This window comes from Capra hircus, chromosome 9, assembly GCF_001704415.2.
Source record: "Capra hircus breed San Clemente chromosome 9, ASM170441v1, whole genome shotgun sequence".
Classification (NCBI taxonomy): Eukaryota; Metazoa; Chordata; class Mammalia; order Artiodactyla; family Bovidae; genus Capra; species Capra hircus.
The window spans coordinates 81,948,352-81,960,707 of NC_030816.1; the positions used below are offsets into that span (position 1 = coordinate 81,948,352).

The 12,356-nt window shown below is 44.3% G+C and overlaps 1 protein-coding gene across 2 annotated transcripts in view; it reads left to right on the plus strand.

Annotated features, from left to right (window-relative positions):
• The window catches only part of SYNJ2 (synaptojanin 2), a 99,899-nt gene extending 92,734 nt beyond the window's left edge, over positions 1-7,165 (plus strand). The window contains exons 24-28 of one of the 2 annotated variants that reach the window (XM_018053412.1): positions 482-594; positions 1,693-1,801; positions 3,921-4,072; positions 4,552-4,701; positions 5,606-5,687. In XM_018053412.1, coding sequence (XP_017908901.1) covers positions 482-594; positions 1,693-1,801; positions 3,921-4,072; positions 4,552-4,674 — 497 coding nt within the window. In that variant the 3' untranslated portion in view covers positions 4,675-4,701; positions 5,606-5,687. Of the gene's footprint in view, positions 1-481; positions 595-1,692; positions 1,802-3,920; positions 4,073-4,551; positions 4,702-5,605 lie in introns of both variants that reach the window. The other variant, XM_018053411.1, reaches the window with a different exon arrangement.

A 12,356-nucleotide genomic window follows, 5' to 3' on the forward strand; every position in this document is an offset into this window, starting at 1 on the left:
ATTGGTATCCATTTTTTTTTTGTCATCTGTCTTTTCATCTAGTGTTTCTGTCACTAAATGTTGTTCTAAATATGATTAATTAATGGCTATAAGTATTATTAAATATAGTTTATTCTCCTTCTTTAGGAATTTTTTTAAGACTTTGCCCATGAAACATCTTTAAAATTTAGTCCTAATAACAGTAGTGTGTTTTAAACCGCTTAAAAGTGATGGATTAGGTTTTATGTCAGATTTAACATCCCCCCGCCCAGGATGTTAGATTAAAATTTTCATTCAAACACTGCTTCTCCAGAGAATCTACATTAATAGGCCCAAGTTATTAGAGAATCAGAAGACAGCCTTGAAGCACCTCTGAATCGCTGAAGGCCATGGATGTACTCAGACCATGACCTTGCTCTCGCTCTCGGCTGGCTGGGAATTTTGTGTTGAAGTAGCTGTGACTTCACTGAGATGGAATCTCTGCGCTCCTTGGTTTTTACAGCTGGTTTCATGGTGAAAAAATCAGCCTCGGATGCCTCCATCTCCTCTGGCACCCACGGGCAGTACTCGATTTTGCAGACGGCAAAACTCCTGCCGGGAGCCCCTCAGCAAGCGGTGAGTTCTCCTTTCTCAGATCAGAGCGAAACGGGCCAGCTTCTGAAACCCATGAGGTCTGCCCCGTGGTCCATGCATAGCCCCTAACATCATGCCGGGTCAACTCTTCCCGGTGAATACATAGAGTTCTGTCTCCAACTCTCTGCCTATCCACCATTTACCCCCCCAAACCCTATAACTTACTACCAGGTCCTTTGTAGGGGTTTTTAATGGTCGTCCAGAGTGTGAGAGAGAAAATCACATTTGAAGAAAACTCCCAAGCGCCCCTTCATGGAGGGACTGTTGGTTTCCAGACATACCTGCTTCTCTCCCTTCTGACGCTCGCGTTTGACCTTGGTGTATAGAGCAGGGGCTGGTAGAAGGAGAAATATGAGAAGTTCAGATCAGTTGTCTTGAGAGAAGAGACTAAAAAGAGATCTAAGTAGTGCAGTAAGGATGCTGGTTTAGTAACAATAGGATTTTAGAGGCGGGGCGTTCTAGAGGGTGGCATTGAGCTCTAAAGAAGACTGTGGGTGAAGGTCAGTGGACTAGAGTTAAGGAAGGAGGGAGGTGCCATTGGGAGCCGGGTGGAAGGGAGAGTGAGGAGAGCTGGGCCAGCTGATGGCCACGGTCATGCTCACAGCAGGGGTAGGAGGCTGACTTGACCTCTGTGGTTTACAGTGATGAAGGCAGGTCCTCAAAGGCGACTCAGAGGTGGAGGTTAAGAGGTAGAACAGTGAAGAAGTAGAATCAGCACTTTTGAGAAACATCTGGAAAGTGTTGCGTGACTCATTGGACCTTGGAAGGAGTGACTTCTGACTAATCTTTCTTGCTTTTTTACCTGGTTATCGAAGTAAAGATAGAGGATGGTTGGTCCATGTTGCACAATCCTCGAACCACCCGGTTGGGGAGACCAGATCATCTGAATGTTATTGCATCCCTCCCCCCGGGTATTCGAATGCTCCGAGGGAAAGAGACTTGAAGGGTGCAGTTTCGATGGGAGCTGTGCCTTCATCGCTGATGGAGCTCTGTCAACCTCACGCTCATGTATGGATCCGTAGGCGACGCTGTTTTCCCACTTGTGCTAATATGTATTTCTTCCTGATTTTTGTCCTCAAGCCCAAAGCAAGGACTGGGATAAGTAAGCCTTATAATGTCAAGCAGATCAAAACAACCAACGCTCAGGAGGCGGAAGCAGCCATCCGATGTCTCCTGGAAGCCAGAGGAGGTAGGTGCTCCCCCAGGTCGCCTTCAAGATTCTGCTCTTCTTCTCATATTCTTGCAAAAAGGGGCCTAGAAAAGAACAGAACTCTTTTTCTGGAGGCAGTATTCAGTAAAAGTACCCTTTAGCAACATTTTATAAAATTCATCTACGAAGATTTATCGTCCATTTAGAATTATATATTTAAAATTCAGTAAGTATCAATAGATAAAAATAATCCCAAGATTATTAAGGAGCACTTAGGGGAGAGACAGAAATAAACGAAAATGAGTTTTAGAAGAGGTTCTTGCTCAAGGCACTAACTCATCCTGCTGGCTCAGTAGAAAGAGATGGTTAAGTAGGCGTTCTCCTTCAGGCAAGACATCTCGTCTTTTAATTACCAGCATTCCTCGATTCTTCACTGTCAGGCAGGGACCTCTTCTCTGCCATACTGCCTGCTCATTTTTTGTTGCAGTCACTTCACCTAACCCTTGTTAACCATGTTTTAACTTAGAATCTCCCCTATGCATTCAAAATCACTGGTAACTAGCAATTTGGGGTTTGTTTGTTTGTTTGTTTGTTTGTTTTGACTTTATACTAGACTCTCTTTTGAAGAGGGCAAAGTATGCCCTCTGAAAAGCCAGATGCAGTTACAGTTGCCCGATTTGTTTCCAGTCTGGATATTTCATTTATTTGAAATTCCCAAATAACATTTAAAGAGGGCATGGATTAAGAGGCGGAGAAACACTGTTGCGTGATAACACCATGGTTTCTCTCTTATTTAAAAAAAACAACGAAAACTCATTGTATGGATGAAACAGCCCATCAGCTCTCTTCCACCCAGCCCCCAGTGGCACTCCCTCCTTCCTCACCTCTAGTCCGTTGACCTTCACCCATAGTTTTCTCCAGAGCTCAGTGCCACCCTCTAGAATGCGCACCTCTAAAATCCTATTGCTGTTATTACCAGCATCCCTGCTGCATTGTTTAGGCCCCACTAGGTCTCTTTATTGGAGAAGGCGATGGCCCCCATGCCAGCACTCTCGCCTGGAAAATCCCATGGACGGAGGAGCCTGGTGGGCTGCAGTCCATGGGGTCGCTGAGGGTCGGGCACGACTGAGCGACTTCACTTTCACTTTTCACTTTCCTGCATTGGAGAAGGAAATGGCAACCCACTCCAGTGTTCTTGCCTGGAGAATCCTAGGGACGGGGGAACCTGGTGGACTGCCCTCTATGGGGTCGCACAGAGTCAGACATGACTGAAGTGACTTAGCAGTAGTAGCAGGTCTCTTTATAGCCTCTTCTCTCAAGACAACTGACCTGAACTTCTCATACTTACCTCTTCTGTCAGCCCCTGCTCTATATGCCAAGGTCAAATGGATAAAGTGAAGCATATCCATCCCATGAAATATTATTCAGCCGTAAAAAAGAATAGAGTGCTAACACATGCTCTGTCATGGGTGAATCGTGAAGATACTGTGCTGAGTGAAAGAAAACAGACCCAAAAGGCCATGTGTTGTATGATTCCATTTATGTGAACTGTCCAGAAGAGTCAGATCTATATAGAGAAAATTATAGTGGTTTTTCAGGAGCGAGAGGAGAGGAGGGACTGGGCAGTGACTGCTGTGGAAACGTGTGGGGTCTCTTTTTGAGGTGATGAAGATGTTCTGGGGACCATATGGTGATGGTTGTACAACTTTGTGACTATAACCACCAAAGTATAATCGTTGAAAAAGGGCAAATTTTGTGGTATGTTAATTAGATTACAGTCAAGGGTTTTTTTTTCTAAGTCTGTATAGACGTGGAGAGTGGGAAAGGTTTGAGGTTTGAACTCTACCCTGCATCGCAACTTAATATTTTCCTTCTCATGGGCCCTGCTAAGATTTCAAGGAGTTCTACCATCATCTCCCCTGAGCAACATGGGTACACATTAAACTTTGCACCTGATCTTAGGGTCTCACTGATTCTCCCCTACACAGACCCCCAGATCACCATCCCTGTTGAGAAGGTGAGCGTGAGAAGCTGGGGCCAAGCCTAGCTGGTTGGTCCTGACAACCCTCAGAGATTTAGATCAAAGAGAAATACATTGCGTTATCCTTTAAATAATGCCTTGTCCTATATGCGTCCACCATGCCATTCCATGCTTCAGGTGTCCCAGGAGAAGCCCTAAATGCTCCAGCCTTGAGGGACCAGGAATCTTCCAAACCAGAGCCCACAGCGGGGGTGGCGCCTCTTCTGCCCCGTCGGCCCGCCCCCAGGGTTCCTGCCATCAAGAAACCAACCTTGAGGAGGACAGGAAAGGTAAGAACCTGGTCATGTAAGCCTGTTGCTCCTGGGCTGCTCAGATGTCTCCTTAGATAAGAATTATGTCTCCGATGAGTCTGGTCTCTTTATACACGTTCACGACTCCCAGCCACAGCCCCATCTTTGAGGTACATGCCCGGCAATTGCTTTCTCCCTCTCATCCCTGCTGCTTCTTGGCTCTCGCTGAGCAGAAACTTTGGGAATTTTTCACCAAGACAGGAACAGCTTGGAGGTATCATTCTGTCTAAATGTTCCATTTCTGTTCCCAAACCAAGCCAGCGTGGGACGCTGTATTCCACGTGTCCCAGTAATTCCCATTTGTGTGTGTGGTCTGTGTCCTATGCCCACGGTTCACGTGTACAGATCTTATTTGCATTAGAAAAACAGTCACCGGTCTCCGGATGGGCCCTGTTTGACAAGCGCATGTGTGGCCTCGGATCCTGGAGGCGCGACAGCTCTTGCCACTTTTCTTGCAGATTGTTTTCTGCTCTCGCTCTCAAGCTTCTCAGCCTTGCTTGCTGCTTCAGAGACATGAGTTTGTCAGGACAGTAGCAGCCCAAAGACTGGCACCTCTAGAGACATCTGGATCTTCCGTTTGAGCTCAGTGTGCCAGTCACGGACACTCGGTAATCCTTGGCTGGTCATTACAGAATGGTTGCTTGTCCACCTGGAGGAAGTGTGAGCGTGGCTTGGGAGCCTGGCTCTTCCAGAGCCGGCTTTGTGTTTTCTGGGTTGCTCTGCTGTTCCACGTCTGCTCATTCATCCGCCCATTTTCCACGCCTCCTTGCACTTGCAGACCTTTTTCCTCAGCCTCTTCCCTGTTCTCACTTTGTCTTTTCAAGGCCAGAGGTAGAAATGAGTTCGTTTTCCTCACCAGCTGCACAGGAGCTGAAGTAAAAGGCTGTCAGAGAACAGGTTGTCTTTTGCAGCTGGTTTATCTAAAGAACCAGTGGCAATACTGAAACGCTGATGTTTAAGCTACCGACAGCCATGTCTGTACAAAAGCTCCCTCTGGTCTCATGCAGTTGTTTCCTTTGTGGTCCGTTTGAATCAGAGCCGAGGAAGGGAAGTCCCTGTGTGAAATCTGCCATTCTTCTATATTTGAATAGCAAAGATTCAAGGAGCCAGTATACCCTTCAATGAGTCCTTCAATTAGCTTAACACTGTGACATAAGCTACTTCACTGAATCATCAAAGCTGCAGCCTCCAGGAAGAGTTTTCAGAGAGGTTCGCTGTTTAATAAAGGAAGACTATAATCCCGTTTCCTAGGTAACAGAGAAACTTGTTTCAGATTATTCCCTGTGGTGGGTTTAAAGCTTCTACTCATATTTCATTGGACCTGCTGTTCCTCCTTGATACCTGTGTGTTTCTCCCATGCTCTTTCATGCCTGATGACACCCCCGCATCCCAGACATTCTCAAATCCTGAATTTGCTAGAATGTCCGCGTGGCCCCATCTCGCGTGTGCTGATCGATTCCCAGTTCCCTGGGCAGGCTGCTGATTGACGCTCTTTGTCGTACCTTTTCTCAGCCCGCGTCACCGGAAGAACAGCTTGGGCATCAGGCCGTCCATTTTACAATCGGGCCCCCGGAGTTGAGCCCTGACACCCCTCCACTAGCGACAGTCCCTCCGGTTCCCAAACCGAGAACGTTTCAGCTGCGGAAAGGTGCCGCCAGGAAGGCCACTCCGGACGAGGCCCCGCCCACTCCGGAGGCCCCGCCCACTGCCACCCCGCCCACTCCGGAGGCCCCGCCCCTCGTGCCGCAGGTGCCCCCACGCAGGAAGAAGTCGGCGCCAGCGGCCTTCCACCTGCAGGTGCTGCAGAGCAGCTGCCAGCTTCTCCAGGGGCTCCCCTGCAGCGACGGTTCACCCACAGCCCCACCTGCTGGGGGTGCGCTATCTCCACAGCCGGCTTTCCTGGGCATTTCATCATCACCTGCAAGCCCCGAGGCTGATGGCACCACGGACAGAAAATCAGTGGGTGCCCCCCTTCTCGGTGACTATCAGGATCCCTTCTGGAGCCTCCTCCACCACCCTAACCTGTTGAATAATTCCTGGCTTTCCAAGAGCTCCGATTCCTCGGACTCGGGGACTGGGAACCTCGGAAGGGTGCACTCAGCCCCGTTGCAAGTCAGTGCCTCACCAGCCCAGGAGCCGCCCCCGGAGCACAGACCAAAAGACTTTGGTACCTGGGTGACAATCAGTGACAAGGACAAGAGAACGGTGCTGCAGGTGTTTGACCCACTGGCGAAAACCTGACGGGGAATCCCAGGGCCGCTCCTCCGCAGGATGCCTGCCTTCTCCCCTCGGCTCCACTTTACAGGGGGAAGGCCCACTGCCCTTAACCCCACGTGGAAAGAGGCATTAGTTAAAGGCACACTGAAAACACATGGGTACTCCTGTGTAGTTTACAAAACTTGTGTCTCTTCCTCCATACGATTATTATTCAGCCACCAAGATATGTTTTATTGCAGACTTGAGCATGTTCTCTCTCCTCTCAGGGTATGAGAAACCTCCAGGCAGATTCAGCCTGTGGATTTTAGGAAAGGAAACCTAGCCCATAATGCCCAGGAAGCTCCTTCCCACCGAATTTTAAATGATTGTTTAAATTATGTGTGTATGTGGTGTGGTTTTTAGAAAAATATTGTTTGCAGCTTACAGATTTGGAATAACTTTTTGGTGACCCACTGAAGGTTGATGTGTACAAGATTACACTAGAAGGTGGTTGGGACCATTGTGAGCTGGACCTGGCCAACACCAGGTTAAAAAAAAAAATACGAGAGTAGGAAGCAGCAAATAGGTCCACCAAAAGACAAGACTGTCATTCCCAGCAGCCCTTGTGTTTGTTAATGTACATGTATATTAACCACTGTGGTGTGCAGGTCTTAGGGGAGATGGTGGCATTCCCTGGATCATCTAGCTTCACCCGAGCTCCAGCTGGCTAGAGCCTCCTGTACCATGTCTTAGACTTGGCATGTCCCATGTCTTAGACTTTGCATGTCCCATAAATTGCTGCAGTCCTAATCTCTGGTGTGCTACTCATTGTTCACACTCTCTATTCCCTATTGAATAAAACCTCATGGACTTCTCTTCCCCTTTATATTCCATACCTGGTAAAAGCACAGATTGTGAAAATACCGGCACATAATCCTGAGTCTCATTGTTAGAATTTGAAGAATATTTGTTTTAGTTTGGTCTACCTGACTGTGGTTTCAGGAAGGAAAACACCATATGTCCCCAAGTATAAGAAACGCCAGGATATCCTGAGTTAACTTATCATCTACATTAGGGTTTTTCCCCCTGTATACATTTCCAGCACCACCTCTTAACTATTCAGTTCAGTTCAGTTTAGTCGCTCAGTCATGCCTGACTCTTTGCAGCCCCATGGACTGCAGGACACCAGGCTCCCCTGTCCATCACCAACTCCTGAAGCTTGCTTAAACTCATGTCCATTGAGTCAGTGATGCCATCCAACCATCTCATCCTCTGTTGCCCCCTTCTCCTCCTGCCTTCAATCTTTCGTCTCAACTATTCAGTCATCTAGAAAGACATTGCCATGCTGCTTTACATTTTTAAAAGAATGTTAGGTCTGGAAGTCTTTGGGAACAGACTTCATAATTTTGCTGATAAGAAATTGACTGGCAAGATCGTAGCATGCCGCATACCATGTTTAGGCATTTTCCATGTCATAGAATCAGACATCGATGGACCAGGGAATTCCTGTATTCAGAACTAACCGTTTTGTTGTTGCAGTAATCATTTTGCCGGGGGAAATGCCACTCCTACTAATTAAACCTCTGGGGTTTCAGAATTAACTGTCATCACCACTATCAAGATACAGTACAGATTATTTTAGTCTGGCACTCAAGACTAGATCAGACTTCCTTGGTGGCTCAGATGGTAAAGCATCTGTCTACAATGCGGGAGACCCGGGTTCGAGCCCTGTGTTGGGAAGATCCCCTGGAGAAGGAAATGACAATCCACTCCAGTACTATTGCCTGGAAAATCTCATGGACAGAGGAGCCTGGTAGGCTACAGTCTATGGGGTCGCAAAGAGTCAGACATGACTGAGCGACTTCACTTCAAGACTATATCAAAGCTATATCTCATTTCACCTGAAAACTAAGAAAAAGATACTAGTGAGCCCTGGAGATAAACAGATAATGTGAGTAGTTAACTTAGTCATAAAAAATGGTGTTTTTAGCCTTAGCTGATTGGGACACCTTCTCTAGCACCTCCTTTATATCATTTTTATGTCTCTAAGAAATGTAAGAAGTAAACATGATCGTCAAAAGAGTTGGGAGGAGAGAGGCTGCAAGATGGGGGATAGGCTTTGGAAAGGTAAATCATTTGCAGGATTCACATTGCTTCTAAAGGGTACAGTTGAGAATGGAATCAAAGATTTCTTAATTCAAACACTGTTTTCTCTATAACCTCTTTCCTGCTAAAAAGGAGGTGAATTTGAAGGCATGTCTGTGTATCAAGTCAGAAAAAGCATGGGTGGGGGGCAGTAATCACCACAAAAGTTGCTTCTAGGGCTTAATTTTCAGGTTTCTTCTTTGTTCGAGGTAGCAAATAGCCAATAAATGGTACTGAGAACAGAACTTCATTTAACATAGGTGTTCATCACACATACAGTACTTAAAGAATCTGACAGTAAGCATTAACACAATTGTATTGAGGCAGGTTGAAGGAAAAATTACAAGTAGTTTAACATGAAGAAATGAATACTGTTTGATCATGGCTGTTCAGATTTAATGAACAACAGAGACCAGGTTTTGAGTTGATAACTGACTCGATGGACACGAGTCTGAGTGAACTCTGGGAGTTGGTGATGGACAGGGAGGCCTGGCATGCTGCGATTCATGGGGTCGCAAAGAGCCGGACACGACTGAGAACTGAACTGAACTGCACTGAACTGAAGGTTCTCACATTAACATTCTGTTAAAAAGGGACAGTTGGAATTGTCTTATTTTTTAAATTGTTGCTTAACAGTTGGTATCTTTCCTAGGCTGGCAGTGGAGTTGGTTGAATAATCTTGACAGTGAGCAGCTGGCATCCTGGGGATTTCATTCTGGGGTTTTTTAATCTTTCCTTGATGCTCCCACAGCAGCCTTTTTATTGTGGCCTTGCAGTTTATTTCATTACTGTTCTGTAAGGCGTTACTATTCACCACAGAGTATTTTTAGGCACAGACTTTATAATTTGGCATTGAACCCAATTAAATTCCTTTTTACAACATAATCTTACCAGACTTCTTTCCTATTTTAAAAAAATTGTTGCAGTAAATTACTGAAACTGGGACATCTGCCCAAGCGACTCCTATAAAAGTTTAAAGTTGTTGAAGTTCGAGACACTTAAAATTCTCCTGACCTGTATAAGTAATAAGCAAGGTAACGTATAAAAACATTTCTTTTGTAACAAAGTAATTCTATTAAAAAAGAAAGCTGCAAAAATTGCTTACTGAATCTTACTGGATGACTAGCAATGAATAAAAACTCTGTTTATTTGAAGTGATAATTTGTACTGAATTTTTAAAAAAACACCTATTAAATGTTTTGTCTTTTTTTTTTTAAAGAAAATGTTTGGTTTTGTTCTTTTCAGATATGAAGAAAAGCTTGGGGTATCTTCGGCCAGCCTTTTATTCTGGCTGAAATGTGATTATTAGTTATTTGTCTGAGTTTCTGTTTCCTTTCTCAACCACCAAACTAAGTTGAAGCAGTATAAAATAGCTTGGTTAAGAATTTACGAGTTGAATGCTGCTGGCCGGGCTTACTGCCAGAACATTAATAACTTTATGCTATAATATTGAGAGATGCTAGGATTCATGTTCTATAGGATCTCATAGCAAACTTAGATTGCTGAAGTGATTTGAGTCCATTATTGCATGGAGACAGGCAAAAGGAGTCTTCCAGTTCTGTCTAGGTTTGTTTTTAGCTCACTAATACATGAAATTTAGGTCATAAATGTTCTCTGATGCCTTTCAGGAATAAGAATATACTAACAATCTCCACGTATTAAAGATGCTTAGTCCTTCGTGACCATTAAGTACTGTATTGAATTATTTTAATCTGAGTGCCTGGGACTTGGATGGGGAGGAAGAAAACAACCCATTAGGGTGCCTTCCTTATCCAAGGTCACAGACTGAAACTCATCCTCATACAAGGCAAGCTGTTTGCATCAGCTCTGTCTCCATGAGGTAGGAGAATACAAATGAGAGAATGATTAACTGAGCAGAGGGCCAGGGCAGATTGGACAGAATATGGATTAAGAATTTGATATGTAGCAAAGTAGATTTCTGTACATGGAAAGAATGAGCGAATGGAGACTGTCAGAGCACCTTAAACGACAGTTTAGGATTTTATTCTATTCTTAGGATTTATATCTATATATGTAGATAATAGAAGTAGCAGGCAGCAAAAATACCTAAATAAATCTGAGTGTTGGTATGCTTAAGATTACAGGCTTTGCCTGGGCTAATAGCAGTGCTTCAAAGCATCTGGAACATCATTTATAAATGGTGTGAGGTAGGGGGTCTGACATGCTCCTGAGGGGTAATTACCCTATGCCATTTATTAAATATATGCTATTTGTTAAATAACCATCGCTTTCACTTTCTAAATCGGGTTTCTCAAGGTGTTATCAATTTTGTTGACATTTTCAAATAACAGCATTGGTATTTATATTTCTTACTGTTTATTTTTATTTTTATGTCAGTTTTTAAAACACTTTTAATGAATTTTAACTTAAAATCTTTCATTTGCACCCTTCTCTGGTTTTGTTATTTTCCTAATTTCTTAATTAAAGCTCATACTGGGTTTCATTATTTTTAGTCTTGCTCAACAATAAAGACATTTAAAGTTATATATTTTACCCTGATTGTAGCTTTAAATGCACCCTACACACATTGGCACGAAAGTCTCATTTTCATTAATATCTAGATTGCAATTTGCTTTGTTTTTTAAAAAAAGAATTATGCTTCCTTCATTTTTTCTTTATGGCTGATCTGGGTCTCTGTTGCTGTGCAGGCCTTTTTTCTAGTTGTGGAAAGCAGAGGCTGCTCTCTGGTTGTGGCTTGTGGATTTCTGTTTGCAGGAGCTTCTATTGTGGCGCGCAGGCTCTAGGGTACGCGGGCTTCACTCGTTGTGGCACATGGGCTCAGCAGTGTGGCTCCCAGGCTCCAGAACACAGGCTTAATAGTTGTGGTGCATGGGCTCAGTTGCTCCATCTTTCCAACCCGAGGATCAAACCCACATCTCTTGAGTTGGCAGGTGGATTCTTTACCACTGAGCCACCAGAGAAGCCCTGTAATTTGCTTCTATTTTCTCTTTGGTTCAAGGGAGACTGTGCAGTTTTCCAGTAGTTAAGAGTTTGTTTGGCACTGTGAAATTGTTTCCTCCTAATTTTATTGGATTAGGACCTCAGAATACGGCCTAGATAAACATCTACCGTATGTCATTGTATATGCGTGCATGTGTGCGCCGTCATGCTGATTCTTTGCAACCCCGAAGACTGCAGCCTGCCAGGCTCCTCGGTCCATGGCATTTTCCAGGCAAAAATACTGGAGTGGGTTGCCATTTCCTACTCCAGGATATCTTTCCCATTCACGGATCAACCCCGCATCTCTTGCATTGGCAGGTGAATTCTTTACCATTGAGCCACCTGGGAAGCCCATGTCAGTGTTAAGAATCAAGCTTAATTTACCCGAAATTAATCTAAGAGGATGGAACTAGAAGAACTGATTAACAATATCCCCTGAGCTCCAGGTTTGAGCATGTTGGTCCATTACTTTGGTACCCATGTCAAGGGCAATTCAACTGAGCACAATTCTTTCTTTCCAACATCACTCTTTTCTAACATGAGGGCATTTTATTGGTTTTTGGATTTTTGTTTGCATCTTAAAGTGCAGTATTTTCTTTTTTTTTTATGCCAGGATTTGGTCAATAACCAAACTTGCCAAAAAAAAATCTAGGTCCCTATTCCCTGAGTTTATGTTGACTGTGTCTATTACCTTGTAGCTGAATGGTGACTTAACTGTTATCTTCTAATTTTCCTTCTGCATTCATTGTGGTTCTGCAACCGTTAAGCAAAACCTCTATTAAGAGGATTTTCATCCGTGTCTCTCCCGTTCTTTAATGTGGTTTCTGCTTTATCCTGTGATTGTCTTGATTGGGCTTCCAATTTGTTTCTCAATCTCTTTTTCCATTGTTCATCATTCTTTGTGTTCTTCAAGGATTACATTTCCTTTTATAATGGAATCTTCAGCCATCAGTATATATAA